The 15,840-nt window shown below is 43.1% G+C and overlaps 1 protein-coding gene across 1 annotated transcript in view; it reads right to left on the bottom strand.

Moving 5' to 3' along the window:
- Nucleotides 1-15,840, bottom strand: part of LOC311134321 (serine/threonine-protein phosphatase 4 regulatory subunit 1-like) — a 40,087-nt gene that overhangs the window by 21,920 nt on the left and 2,327 nt on the right. The window contains exons 2-10 of the mRNA XM_084167965.1: nt 12,829-12,873; nt 7,388-7,517; nt 6,601-6,707; nt 6,185-6,327; nt 5,559-5,705; nt 2,942-3,046; nt 2,412-2,477; nt 829-987; nt 478-602 (exon numbers count right to left, since the gene is read on the bottom strand). Coding sequence (XP_084024091.1) covers nt 478-602; nt 829-987; nt 2,412-2,477; nt 2,942-3,046; nt 5,559-5,705; nt 6,185-6,327; nt 6,601-6,707; nt 7,388-7,517; nt 12,829-12,873 — 1,027 coding nt within the window. The remainder of the gene's footprint in view (nt 1-477; nt 603-828; nt 988-2,411; nt 2,478-2,941; nt 3,047-5,558; nt 5,706-6,184; nt 6,328-6,600; nt 6,708-7,387; nt 7,518-12,828; nt 12,874-15,840) is intronic.

The raw sequence follows: 15,840 nt of genomic DNA, 5'->3' as shown, positions 1-15,840 counted from the left end.
TATAAAAAGAAGCTGTTACCATGTTCCAAGTATGCTTTCTGTTTCATAGTTGTAACAAAGGCATTCCATGAAAAACATTTATTGAACACTTGAATTTGTATTTTTTTGTTTTTACATATAATGAAAATGCTATTGTGTTACTTGAAATAAAAATACAAAATGTATTCTAATGTTACCCAAGGCCTTCATAAAGACAACCAAATGTTTATTTTTGCGATAGCATATACTGTATGAAATGGATTCATTCCACTGTCAGAACGTCGCAGTCAGAGTGACTGCTCATTGGCTGGAAGGGGGGTCCGTCGAGGCCCAGCGTGTTAAAAAAATCACAACACACAAAACTCTAAATTCAAAAGTGAAAACAAGAACGGCTATTGGTCCATGTTACTAGTATGGTACACTTCGAATAGTGTTTTTGGACCCAGAGTGGAGCGGTGACAATGTGTGTGTGTTTTGCGTGCCGGTTTGTGTTCTAACCTGTCAGAGGGACACCTGGGGACCTCCAGCAGCGTGCCGTCCTCTTTGAAGTAGAGGCCCGTGCTGGAGGGGTTGGCAAAGGTGGAGATGAAGCGTCCCAGAGACTGGAAGGCAGCCTGTCGCACCTGGAGGGTCAACAGAGCATGTTGACCACATCATTAAATACAACAATGTAGGAACACACAATAATATATCTCTATGATGTTCACCGTCAGTCTATGATCACTGTTATTGTAATTCATGGTCATTCACACGGAAAACGTGTCTCACACAAACATCACCAGAATAGAATGGTGTTTATACTGTGTGTGTGTGTGTGTGTGTGCGCACGCGTCTGGCGCTGGCTCTTACCCAGCGAGACTGGTCACTGATGAGGCTACTGAAGAGGGGGGACAGTTTAGTGCGTCGCACCTCGGGGGAGGTAGAGTTGGAGACGATCATGAAGCAGTCGGCGCACGCCTTTCGGATGCCCCAAAGGCTATCAGAGCATAGGTCAAAGAACTTGGACATCTGGGCAGTGACAGAAGACAATCATTACCATGTATTCATTACTGGAGATCGTAGCAAACTGTAGCAAAACATTTTCCAATGAAAACAATCATTTCTTATGAGACAAATTCAAGTAGGTTGCACTTAAGGAAATCACGAATATCATGGATATATTAGAACTAGTGGATATATGGAGGCTTAAATATCCTGACCTAGTGAGATATACAGTACCAGTCAAAAGTTTGGACACACCTACTCATTCAAGGGTTTTCTTTATTTTTACTATTTTCTACATTGTAGAATAATAGTGAAGACATCAAAACTATGAAATAACACATGGAATCATGTAGTAACCAAAAAAGTGTTTAACAAATCAAAATATATGTTATATTTGATATTCTTCAAAGTAGCCACCCTTTGCCTTGATGACAGCTTTGCACACTCTTGGTATTCTCTCAACCAGCTTCATGATGAATGCTTTTCCAACAGTCTTGAAGGAGTTCCCACATATGCTGAGCACTTGTTGGCTGCTTTTCCTTCACTCTGCGGTCCGACTCATCCCAAACCATCTCAATTGGGTTGAGGTCTGGTGATTGTGGAAAACAGGTCACGTGATGCAGCACCATCACTCTCCTTATTGGTCAAATAGCCCTTACACAGCCTGGAGGTGTGTTTTGGGTCATTGTCCTGTTGAAAAACAAATTATAGTCCCACTAAGCGCAAACCAGATGGGCTGCAATTTCTGAGGCTGGTAACTCTAGTGAACTTATCCTCCGCAGCAGAGGTAACTCTGGGTCTTCCTTGCCTGTGGCAATCCTCATGAGAGCCAGTTGCGCTTGATGGTTTTTGTGACTGCACTTGAAGAAACGTTAAAAGTTCTTGAAATGTTCCGTATTGACTGACCTTCATGTCTTAGTAATGATGTAAGTAAGTAAGTAATGATGGACTGTCATTTGAGCTTTTCTTGCCATAATATGGACTTGGTCTTTTACCAAATAGGGCTATCTTCTGTATACCACCCCTACCTTGTCACAACACAACTGATTGGCTCAATCGCATTAAGAAGGAAAGAAATTCCACAAATTAACTTTTAACAAGGCACACCTGTTAATTTAAATCCATTCCAGGTGACTACCTCATGAAGCTGGTTGAGAGAATGCCAAGAGTGTGCAAAGCTGTCATCAAGGCAAAGCGTGGCTACTTTGAAGAATCTCAAATATAAAAAAACACTTTTTTGGTTACTACATGATTGCATGTGTTATTTCATAGTTTTGGTTTCTTCACTATTATTCTACAATGTAGAAAATAGTAAAAAAATAAAGAAAAACCCTGGAATGAGTAGGTGTGTCCAAACTTTTGACTGGTACTGTATATATATATATATATATATATATATATATATATATATATATATATATATATATGAAATAATGCCACATTCTCACCAGTAGTTTCTCTGTGGCATCCCGGCCCACAATGGAACAGAACTCTCCGAAATTGGCTGCACACACCTGAAGGAAAACAGTGTCAAAAACCTGTTGTTAAAAATAGTTTGTTCATGCAGCTTTTGCTCACTGGTACGGCTGGAAAAAAAACATACTGTTTATCTATGTCAGCCTTACAGACGTATTATTCAGAACCAACAGTATTAAGGGGCAACATTGGGACACACCAAGGCGCATTACAGTCATTACAAGCTCCGGAATATCTCCAGGGGTTCAGATAAATACCCCTTCCCCAACTGGTTCTAAGTTCCAGAGGGGATTACAATTCCAAACAGAAAACAACGACAGTTTACGCCTTCATACTGAATCACAAAACACACTCCTTCAGCAACTGCATTCATTCAGTTTGTGAACATTTTGGAAGATTCAAGACGTGAAAACACACTCCTTGAGCGACTACCATAAACAGTGTGTAATGTTTATTGTCAAAACTGTGCTCTAGTTGGATCCGGAGAAGCGTGTGCGTTTACCTTGCGGACTTGGAATAGCCTGGCGTCGCTGCACAGCTCACAGAAGCGCTGCAGCAGCTGCTCCACTGTGTCTTTGCTCAGCATGGTTACCAGCTTACACATGATCTACAGAGCAGGGAGAGAGGAGAGGGCATCGCAATCAATGCTACTCTAATGGAATCCACAGGGGCTCCAGGGTACAGATCTGGGATAAGCTTCCCCTCCCCCCCCAATCTGTAAATTATTTGCTGGGGCAAAATACTAAACGGACCCAAGATCAGCGTCTAGGTGCACCCTGCACCTCCACGTGGATCCAAGCACAGTGCTTGGTTCTCAAACAGCACTTATTGGACTTTGTGGAGGATTCAGCTGGGCGTTCCACACAGGCTTACCGTTCCACACAGCCTTACCGTTCCACACAGCCTTACCGTTCCACACAGGCTTACCGTTCCACACAGGCTTACCGTTCCACACAGCCTTACCGTTCCACACAGCCTTACCGTTCCACACAGCCTTACCGTTCCACACAGCCTTACCGTTCCACACAGGCTTACCGTTCCACACAGCCTTACCGTTCCACACAGCCTTACCGTTCCACACAGCCTTACCGTTCCACACAGCCTTACCGTTCCACACAGGCTTACCGTTCCACACAGGCTTACCGTTCCACACAGGCTTACCGTTCCACACAGCCTTACCGTTCCACACAGCCTTACCGTTCCACACAGCCTTACCGTTCCACACAGCCTTACCGTTCCACACAGGCTTACCGTTCCACACAGCCTTACCGTTCCACACAGCCTTACCGTTCCACACAGCCTTACCGTTCCACACAGCCTTACCGTTCCACACAGCCTTACCGTTCCACACAGCCTTACCGTTCCACACAGCCTTACCGTTCCACAGCTAACCGTATTAGAGAAAGCATCGTCAAGGTTACGAAAATAAACCCCATTTATATAGCACAGTACTGGTAGTGAGCATGGATTAATGCGGACTTGTCTAGCTACTGACAATTCCTCTGAAGCTGCATCTGATATTGACTTAAATATTGTGGCTAGGGTCCACTAACAACCATCTTCATTCTTCCCACCCAGGGATCAGTCTTAGCCGATATCATCTTTGTCTGACGTGTTTTTGGTATAATACCTCAGAACCACTACTCTTGCATCTTTGTGTCTACGTCCTGTATTTCCTTTATGTTCTATACTGTATATGTCTGTATGTTCCATATGACATACAGGACCTATATAGAACATAAAGACATACAGTGGGGAAAAAAAGTATTTAGTCAGCCACCAATTGTGCAAGTTCTCCCACTTAAAAAGATGAGAGAGGCCTGTAATTTTCATCATAGGTACACGTCAACTATGACAGACAAAATGAGAAAAAAAATTCCAGAAAATCACATTGTAGGATTTTTTATGAATTTATTTGCAAATTATGGTGGAAAATAAGTATTTGGTCAATAACAAAAGTTTCTCAATACTTTGTTACATACCCTTTGTTGGCAATGACACAGGTCAAACGTTTTCTGTAAGTCTTCACAAGGTTTTCACACACTGTTGCTGGTATTTTGGCCCATTCCTCCAAGCAGATCTCCTCTAGAGCAGTGATGTTTTGGGGCTGTCGCTGGGCAACACGGACTTTCAACTCCCTCCAAAGATTTTCTATGTGGTTGAGATCTGGAGACTGGCTCGGCCACTCCAGGACCTTGAAATGCTTCTTACGAAGCCACTCCTTCGTTGCCCGGGCGGTGTGTTTGGGATCATTGTCATGCTGAAAGACCCAGCCACGTTTCATCTTCAATGCCCTTGCTGATGGAAGGAGGTTTTCACTCAAAATCTCACGATACATGGCCCCATTCATTCTTCATTTTTGCTCAACATTCTTGTGATCATTTTGACCCCACGGGTGAGATCTTGCGTGGAGCCCCAGATCGAGGGAGATTATCAGTGGTCTTGTATGTCTTCCATTTCCTAATAATTGCTCCCACAGTTGATTTCTTCAAACCAAGCTGCTTACCTATTGCAGATTCAGTCTTCCCAGCCTGGTGCAGGTCTACAATTTTGTTTCTGGTGTACTTTGACAGCTCTTTGGTCTTGGCCATAGTGGAGTTTGGAGTGTGACTGTTTGAGGTTGTGGACAGGTGTCTTTTATACTGATAACAAGTTCAAACAGGTGCCATTAATACAGGTAACGAGCGGAGGACAGAGGAGCCTCTTAAAGAAGAAGTTACAGGTCTGTGAGAGCCAGAAATCTTGCTTGTTTGTAGGTGACCAAATAATTATTTTCCACCATAATTTGCTAATAAATTCATTAAAAATCCTACAATGTGATTTTCTGGATTTTTTTTTCTAATTTTGTCTGTCATAGTTGACGTGTACCTAAGATGAAAATTACAGGCCTCTCTCATCTTTTTAAGTGGGAGAACTTGCACAATTGGTGGCTGACTAAATACTTTTTCCCCCCACTGTATACAGAACATAAAACAAAGATCAACAGATACGGGCAAGATAAGTTGTTCTGAAAAATGTTTGAGTGCGTTTGACATGTTCTGCATTTCTTCAGTTTCTGTGATCTGAATAAAAAATGTGAGCTTGAATCATCAATAAACCCAAAGCCAAAGTAATCTTACTGCGACGGCCTCTATCTTGTAGTCGTCGTCGCTGCTGGGCTCGGTGAGGTCCAGTAGAACAGGACACACTTTGGTCTCCATGTCACCCTTGCAGATGAGACCCTGCTCTAATAGCACCAGCAGGGCCGCCTGACTGGTCTTCCTCACCTGGGGAAAAAATACCATCTCTGTCAGTACTGACCGCTTTACCTCACAATATAGGGTTTACTTAGCCTGGAAATACTTCACTTAGCCTGGAAATACTTTACTTAGCCTGGAAATACTTCACTTAGCCTGGAAATACTTTACTTAGCCTGGAAATACTTTACTTAGCCTGGAAATACTTTACTTAGCCTGGAAATACTTTACTTAGCCTGGAAATACTTCACTTAGCCTGGAAATACTTTACTTAGCCTGGAAATACACACTGATTATTGTGCGCTGCACATATTCTGTTCAGTTCACTATGGTAGCCTTTTTTCCTGGAATTTGTTTAATGTATTACGAGCTTGTTGAATTTCCAATAATAAATCACCATTTACAATTCATATGCACAAATGACAGCCAAAGGGTGTCAGTAGTCACAGTTGCTTAAGATAATGTCACGGTTTTGTTGTGGTCCATTTTGGAGTCCCATATGTTCCTACCTGGTTATTGGGGTCTGTGAGATAGCGCACCACGATGGGCACCAGGTATCTGGAGAAGGCTGCTGGGAAGTTGGGCTGGCTCTCGTGTAGGAACATGGCGATGTTGGGCACCTGCTCCATCAGCTCGGCGCGCACGGTGGGCTCTGAGGACACGCACAACGATGACACAGACACACACAGAGGGAGATGGTCACAAACACGCATACAAAAAGGTTCTAACAATACAATACATTTTCATTTGGGGTTTGGGGTCAATTGCATGTAAAAGTCAGTCAATTCAGGGATTAAATTGCACTCCGATGGATCGCCAACCTTCCATGTACAATTCAAGTGACAGCAATTAGAATGGAATTGATCCCAACCTCACAAACACATGACAGAATTGTCAAATAATATACATTTAATAAAACATCTACCTCCATCTTCAGACATTCGGGCAACTGTCTCCATGACACTGATAAAGTCATTCTCATTGTCACTGAACTCTCGAAGCACATCAAGCAACCCGCGTGCCACGATCTGCCTAGAAAGCAACACAAGCCCCAAGTTAGTGCCTGGGCCAGCATCTAGCCCAAGTAGCACAACACAGCGCAGCCGGCCCATAGCTGACGAGAACATCACACACATGCACTTACAAATCACCCCAATGAGGACTTGAACTCAACAAGCAGAGCATGAAAACTTCCTTTCCATGAGTTTAGTTCAATTGGGGGCAATGGAGGGGTGTTGATGGGGTGTTTGTAGAGGTGATTTGCACAAGCTATGCCAAAGCACACGCTAAGGCCTTTAAAAACCAGAGGGCATCAGGCAGGCTTTTATCTTCGATTTGGCAGAAATCAAGAAGAAACCACATCATAAACACTTAGGTCAAACCAGGCACGTCATAACAAGCGTGGCACCTCGTGAGATCATGTCTTGAAGCACAGGGTGAAAGACCTGGCAGTATGGAATGCCCAGCCTTCACTCAGCCCATTCACTGATGCCTGACATAATTTGTTATATTCCAGCCATGCCATGGCATGAGCCCAGGTTGGGTGAACTCACAGGAACACAGAGAACCAGAACTTTTCAATCAACACTGTGTATTGTGGTCCAACATTGCAAAAACAAATGCCAGTCATCATGAACATCACATTATATCTAAACTTTTGCTATTGCTTCCCTGTGGCGTGTATCTAAGTGCGTCATCATTTTAGTTCCTACCTGTTGAAGACATTTTCGCTGAAGGCGTATTTCTCTAGTCTCCCCAGGGGGGTGAGATTGTCCTGCCCTGCATCCAGAAAAGCTGTGATCCGAATCCCGTCGCACTCCGATCCATAGTCATCAAACCCAACTATAAGGGAGGGAAAAATCACAACTTTACAAACATGTTTGTTCACGATGAAGTGAGTGAGTGTGGAGACTAGGTGAGTAAGCGCTTTCATCTGGACAAGGAACCACTGCTATCAGAATAGGCTGTGTTAGAATTATTATATTGATATCAGTACGCTTTGGGGTGATCCTGGCGCAAGTAGTAAGAGACCACATTTAACCTCAATATACAGTGCATTCTGAAGGTATTCAGACCCCTTTACTTTTTCCACATTTTGTTACGTTACAGCCTTATTCTAAAATTGATTACATTATTTTTTTATCCTCATTCATCTACACACAACACCCCCATAATAGCAAACTGAAAACAGGTTTTTAGAAATGTTTGCAAATGTATTTATTTTTAAAAACAGAAAAACCTTATTTACATTAGTATTCAGACCCTTTGATATGAGACTCGAAATTGAGCTCAGGTGAATCCTGTTTCCATTGATCATCCTTGAGATGTTTCTACAACTTGATTGGAGTCCACCTGTGGTAAATTCAATTGATTGGACATGATTTGGAAAGGCACACACCTGCATATATAAGGTCCCACATTTCACAGTGCATATCAGAGCAAAAACCAAGCCATGAGGTCAAATGAATTGTGCGTAGAGCTCTGAGACAGGATTGTGTCGAGGCACAGATCTGGGGAAGGGTACCAAAACATTTCTGCAGCATTGAAGGTCCCCAAGAACACAGTGGCCTCCATCATTCTTAAATGGAAGAAGTTTGGAACCACCAAGACTCTTCCTAGAGCTGGCCACCCGGCCAAACTGAGCAATCAGGGGGAGAAGGGCCTTGGTAAGGGAGGTAACCAACAACCCGATGGTCACTCTGACAGAGCTCCAGAGTTCCTCTGTTGGGATGGGAGAACCTTCCAAAAGGACAACCATCTCTGCAGCACTCCACCAATCAGGCCTTTATAGTATAGTGGCCAGATGGAAGACACTCCTCAGTAAAAAGGCACATGACAGCCCGCTTGGAGTTTGCCAAAAGGCACCTAAAGGACTCTCAGACCATGAGAAACAAGATTCTCTGGTCTAATGAAACCAAGATTGAACTCTTTGGCCTGAATGCAAAGCGTCACGTCTGGAGGAAACCTGGCACCATCCTCACGGTGAAGCATGGTGGTGGCAGCATCATGCTGTGGGGATGTTTTTCAGCGGCAGGGACTGGGAGACTAGTCAGGATCGAGGGAAAGATGAACGGAGCAAAGTACAGAGAGATCCTTGATGAAAACCTATTCCAGAGCGCTCAACCTCAGACTGGTGAGAAGGTTCACCTTCCAACAGGACAATGACCCTAAGCACACAGCCAATACAATGCAGGAGTAGCTTCGGGACCTGAATGTCCTTTAGTGGCCCAGCCAGAGCCCGGACTTGAACCTGTTCGAACATCTCCGGAGAGACCTGAAAATAGCTGTACAGCGACACTCCCCATCCAACCTGACAGAGCTCGAGAGGATCTCAAATCAAATCAAACTTTATTTGTCACATGCGCCGAATACAACCGGTGTAGACCTTACCATGAAATGCTTAATTACAAGCCATTAAACAACAATGCAGTTCAAGAAAGAGTTAAGATAATATTTACCAAATAAACTAAAGTAAAAAAGAATAAAAAGTAACATAATAAAATAACAATAACGAGGCTATATACAGGGGGTACCAGTACAGAGTCAATGTGCAGGGGTACAGGTTAGTCGAGGTAATATGTTTACGTAGGTAAGGGTAAAGTGACTATGCATAGATAATAGACAGCGGGTGGCAGCAGCGTAAAAACAAATGGGGGGTCCAATGTAAATAGTCCGGGTGGCCAGTTGATAAATTGTTCAGCAGTCTTATGGCTTGGGGGTAGAAGCTGTTAAGGAGCCTTTTGCTCAATTTTTTTGGGCTTTCCTCTGACACTGCCTAGTATATAGGTCCTGGGTGGCAGGAAGCTTGGCCCCAGTGATGTACTGGGCCGTACGCGTTACCCTCTGTAGCGCCTTACGGTCAGATGCCGAGCAGTTGCCACACCAGGCGGTGATGCAACCGGTCAGGATGCTCACGATGGTGCAGCTCTATAACTTTTTGAAGATCTGGGGACCCATCTCCTGAGGGGGAAAAGGTGTTGTCGTGCCCTCTTCACGAATGTCTTGGTGAATTTGGACCATGATAGTTTGTTGGTGATGTGGACACCAAGGAACTTGAAACCCTCGACCCGCTCCACTACAGCCCCGTCGATGTCAATGGGGGCCTGTTCGGCCCGCCTTTTCCTGTAGTCCACGATCAGCTCCTTTGTCTTGTTCACATTGAGGGAGAGGTTTTTGTCCTGGCCACACTGCCAGGTCTCTGACCTCCTCCCTATAGGCTGTCTCATCGTTGTGGGTGATCAGGCCTACTACTGTTGTGTCGTCAGCAAACTTAATGATGGTATTGGAGTCGTGTTTGGCCACGCAGTCGTGGGTGAACAGGGAGTACAGGAGGGGACTGAGCACGCACCCGAGGGGCCCCAGTGTTGAGGATCAGCGTGGTAGACGTGTTGTTACCTACCCTCACCACCTGGGGGCGGCCCGTCAGGATGTCCAGGATCCAGTTGCAGAGGGAGGTGTTTAGTCCCAGGGTCCTTAGCTTAGTGATGAGCTTTGTGGGCACTATGGTGTTGAACGCTGAGCTGTAGTCAATGAACAGCAACAGGGCAGTGTGGAGTGCGAGTGAGATTGCATCATCTGTGGATCTGTTGGGGCGATATGCGAATTGGAGTGTGTCTAGGGTATCCGGGATGCTGCTGTTGATGTGAACCATGACCAGCCTTTCAAAGCACTTCATGGCTACCGACGTGAGTGCTACAGGGCGGTAATCATTTAGGCAGGTTACCTTCGCTTCCCTGGGTGCAGGGTCCGCGCATGCTTTGAGTACACGTCCTGGTAATCTGTCTGGCCCTGCGGCTTTGTGAATGTTGATCTGTTATAAAGGTCTTGCTCACATCGGCTACCGAGAGCGTGATCACACAGTCTTCTGGAACAGCTAGTGCTCTCATGCATGCTTCAGTGTCACTGGGCAGCTCGCGGCTGGGTTTCCCTTTGTAGTCCGTAATAGTTTTCAAGCCCTGCCACATCCGACGAGCGTCAGAGCCGGTGTAGTAGGATTCAATCTTAATCCTGTATTGACACTTTGCCTGTTTGATGGTTCGTCTGAGGGCGTAGCGGGATTTCTTATAAGCGTCCGGATTAGTGTCCCGCTCCTTGAAAGCGGCAGCTCTAGCCTTTAGGTCGATGAGGATGTTACCTGTAATCCATTGCTTCTGGTTGGGTCCATTGCTTCTGGTTGGGATATGTACGTACAGTCACTGTTGGGACGACGTCGTCGATGCACTTATTGATGAAGCCGATGACTAAGGTGGTATACTCCTCAATGCCATTGGATGAATCCCATAACATATTCCAGTCTGTGCTAGCAAAACAGTCCTGTAGCGTAGCATCCGTGTCATCTGACCACTTCCATATTGAGCGAGTCACTGGTACTTTCTGCTTTAGTTTTTGCTTGTAAGCAGGAATCAGGAGGATAGAAATATGGTCAGATTTGCCAAATGGAGGGCGAGGGAGAGCTTTGTATGTGTCTCTGTGTGTGGAGTAAAGGTGGTCTAGAGTTTTTTTTCCTCTGGTTGCACGTGACATGCTGGTAGAAATTAGGTAAAACTGATTTAAGTTTGCCTGCATTAAAGTCCCCGGCCACTAGGAGTGCCGCTTCTGGATGAGCATTTTCTTATGGCCTTATACAGCTCATTGAGTGCGGTCTTAGTACCAGCATCGGTTTGTGGTGGTAAAAAGACGGCTACGAATAATATAGATGAGAACTCTCTTGGTAGACAGTGTGGTCTACAGCTTATCATGAGGTACTCTACCTCAGGCGAGCAATACCTTGACACTTCTTTAATATTAGACATCACACACCAGCTGTTATTGACAAATAGACACACACCCCCGCCCCTCGTCTTACCAGACGTAGCTTCTCTGTCCTGCCGATGCATGGGAAATCCTGCCAGCTCTATATTATCCGTGTTGTCGTTCAGCCACGACTCAGTGAAACATAAGATATTAAATTTTTTTATCTCCTGTTGGTAGGATATTCTTGATCGTAGATCATCCATTTTGTTTTCCAATGATTGCACGTTGGCCAATAGAACGGATGGTAGTGGAGGTTTACTCACTCGCCTACGGATTCTGAGAAGGCAGCCCGACCTCCGCCCCCTATTTCTCTGGCTTTTCTTCACGCAAATGATGACGGGGATTTGGGCCCGTTCCGGAGAAAGCAGTATATCCTTTGCGTCGGACTCGTTAAAGAAAGAATCTTCGTCCAGTGCGAGGTGAGTAATCGCTGTTCTGATGTCCAGAAGTTATTTTCGGTCATAAGAGACGGTAGCAGCAACATTATGTACACAATAAGTAAAAAAATAAGTTACAAACAACACTAACAAAATAGCACAGTTGGTTAGGAGCCTGTAAAACGACAGCCATCCCCTCCGGCGCCATTATATCTGCAGAGAAGAATGGGAGAAACTCCCCAAATACAGGTGTGCCAAGCTTGTACCGTCATACCCAAGAAGACTCGAGGCTGTAATCGCTGCCAAAGGTGCTTCAACAAAGTACTGAGTAAAGGGTCTGAATACTTATGTAAATGTGATATTTCCGTTTTTTTATTTTTATAAATTTGAACAATTTTCAAAAAAACTGTTTTTGCTTTGTCATTATGGGGTATTGTGTGATGAGGGGGGGGGGAAACTATTCAATCAATTTTAGAATAAGGCTGTAACATAACAAAATTTGGAAAAAGTGACAGCTATTGCACTGCCTGTTTCAGTTACAAAATGAGTAGCCTATGTGGTTTCATCACCATAGACAAGATGGATAGATGGATATTGCTAATAACAGCTTGCCTGAACCCAGAGGGAGGGATCTAACACAAAGTCAGGGTGTAGTCTAGCGGTTAAGAGCGTTGGGCCAGTAACTGAAAGGTCGCTGGTTCGAATCCCCGAGCTGACTATGTGAAGAAAACAAATCTGTCGATGTGCCTTTGAGCAAGGCACTTAACCATAAATGCTACTGTAAGTCGCTGTAGATAAAATGTAAAGGCGTTACATTTCATGTGGACAAAGTGGATCAACCAGAAACTACAGGCTTCCCTCACCACACTGTGGAAGGTGTCAGTAAAAGCCTGCATTGTATGTGTCTCAGTAAGTATTTCTACATGAACTTCACAATAATTCAACATGGTATTTGAAACATATTGGTGAGGGGGAATACTCACAGTCATCCAAATCATCATGACCATCTTCAAAATATAAAGACAGACCTGCAAAATGGAATGGTGATGAGTACAGATTTTACAAACATGTAATCAACATACCTTCAGCTACAACACTACATGGGGATTAGCTAAAACATTAACTGTTACTATTTAATGTAGGAGAGAAAAGGGGAAAGCTAGCTAAAAAACTAGCAGTCATTCAATCTTCTCTGTAACAGTTGAGATAATGGGACAATTCGGAGTACAACGCATTTCTCATCCTTGGATTGAGGTATGTTTTCCAAGCCATATCGTGCATCGTCTCTGCTGTGTCTAAATACAAATAAGATTAAAATCAACAACAGTTGGTTATTATGTAATTTCTGATGTCATACTGAGTACGTGTTATAAGATGATGGTCATACCAAGAATATTTAGCTATTTGATTTAGAATTCTAGGACCCCTTAAGGCATAAAAATATATATATATATATATATATATATATATATATATATATATATATATATATATATATATATATATATATATATATACACACACATACAGTTGGAAGTCGGAAGTTTACATACACTTAGATTGGAGTCATTAAAACTAGTTTTTCAACCACTCCACAAATTTCTTGTTAACAAACTATATTTGTGCACGACACAAATAATTTTCCAACAATTGTTTACAGACTTATAAGTGAAATTATCTTTCACTGCATCACAATTCCAGTGGGTCAGAAGTTTACATCCACTAAGTTGACTGTGCCTTTAAACAGCTTGGAAAATTCCAGAAAATGATGTCATGGCTTTAGAAGCTTCTGTTAGGCAAATTGACATAATTTGAGTCAATTTCAGGTGTACCTGTGGATGTATTTCAAGGCCTACCTTCAAACTCAGTGCCTCTTTGCTTGACATCATTGAAAAAACTAAATAAATCAGCCAAGACCTCAGAAACAAAATTGTAGACCTCCACAAGTCTGGTTCATCCTTGGGAGCAATTTCCAAACGCCTGAAGGACCAGGTTCATCTGTACAAACAATAGTACGCAAGTATAAACACCATGGGACCACGCAGCCGTCATACCGCTCAGGAAGGAGACACGTTCTGTCTCCTAGAGATGAACGTACTTTGGTGCGAAAAGTGCAAATCAATCCCAGAACAACAGCAAAGGACCTTGTGAAGATTTCCTATATCGACAGAACCTGAAAGGCCGCTCAGCAAGGAAGAAGCCACTGCTCCAAATCCGCCATAAAAAAGTCAGACTACGGTTTGCAACTGCACATGGGGACAAAGATCGTACTTTTTGGAGAAACGTCCTCTGGTCTGATGAAACAAAAATAGAACTGTTTGACCATAATGACCATCGTTATGTTTGGAGGAAAAAGGGGAATGCTTGCAAGCCGAAGAACACCATCCCAACCGTGAAGCACGGGGGTGGCAGCATCATGCTGTGGGGGTGCTTTGCTGCAGGAGGGACTGGTGCACTTCACAAAATAGATGGCATCATGAGGAAGGAAAATTATGTGGATATATTGAAGCAACATCTCAAGACATCAGTCAGGAAGCTTGGTCGCAAATGAGTCTTCCAAATGGACAATGACCCCAAGCATACTTCCAAAGTAGTGGCAAAATGGCTTAAGGACAACAAAGTCAAGGTATTGGAGTGGCCATCACAAATCTCTGACCTTAATCCTATAGAAAATGTGTGGGCAGAAAAAGCATGTGCGAGCAAGGAGGCCTACAAACCTAACTCAGTTACACCAGCTCTGTCAGGAGGAATTGGCCAAAATTCACCCAACTTATTGTGGGAAGCTTGTGGAAGGCTATGTGAAACGTTTGACCCAAGTTAAACAATTTAAAGGCAATGCTACCAAATACTAATTGAGTGTATGCAAACTTCTGACCCACTGGGAATGTGATGAAAGAAATAAAAGCTGAAATAAATCATTCTCTCTACTATTCTGACATTTCACATTCTTAAAATAAAGTGGTGATCCTAAATGACCTAAGACAGGGAATTTTTACTAGGATTAAATGTCAGGAATTGTGAAAAACTGAGTTTAAATGTATTTGGCTAAGGTGTATGTAAACTTCCGACTTCAACTGTACAACATCTCTTTCCCATAAAATAAATGTTTGAATTTTCAAACTAGTTTTTACTGGGAAGGTAGATAAAGCGTTTTTATCAAAAGGAATCACATTTGCATGTAAAAAAACAGAATCCTACTAATTACTACACATGCTTAATTAATCCTCTTAGATGTAAAAAAAAAAAAAAAAAAAAAAATCCCCTGTTTAGGGGACCTGCGTGGTTCTGGTACCGGTTTACAACCTACATTTTCGCTTATAAATCGATCTGTGGACACCGTAGATCAATATGGCTTGCATTGAGTGATAGCCCTGGTTCCCACGGACACAGTAGTATATTCTCTGAGCCTGTGTGACGTAGGATTTGAAATCTGAAACCACTTGAACCCTACGTCACAGCCACCAAGAAAGCACATGCCTGCAATCCTTACATCGTAGCGCAGCAGGAGAGTGGTTTCCTCACTGTAGCACATTCATAGCTCGATTTATAAACATAATTCATCGATTTTAAACAAAAAACACATTATGTTTCTCATAGACAGACAATATGAATACGAGATTAAAAGGTGAGTTCCTAACGAGTTCAGAAAGCCAACCTAGAGCTCTGTGAGACATTCAGTGATGGGGACAGATGTTTTGTTTAAGAGAGACCTTTAGAAAATATGCACAATTTCTCTAACACTAAACACACAAATATGTATTTTACAGTTATAAGGTGAAATCTTATAGTTAGTAATTTTATGATTTGATTATACTATATTTAGAAAGCATACAAGTCATTTCAAGCCTTATTCATACAGTTTTGTTGAATAGGAAATACATACAATATTTCATAGTTTCATACAGTGCCTTGCAAAAGTATTCATCCCCCTTGGCGTTTTTCCTATTTTGTTGCATTACAACCTGTAATTTAAATGGATTTTTATTTTGATTTCA

Source organism: Coregonus lavaretus (assembly GCF_964263955.1).
Source record: "Coregonus lavaretus genome assembly, chromosome: 8".
NCBI lineage: Eukaryota > Metazoa > Chordata > Actinopteri > Salmoniformes > Salmonidae > Coregonus > Coregonus lavaretus.
The sequence above is the reverse complement of the archived record's forward strand: the minus strand, read 5'-3'. Positions and strand labels throughout refer to the sequence as shown.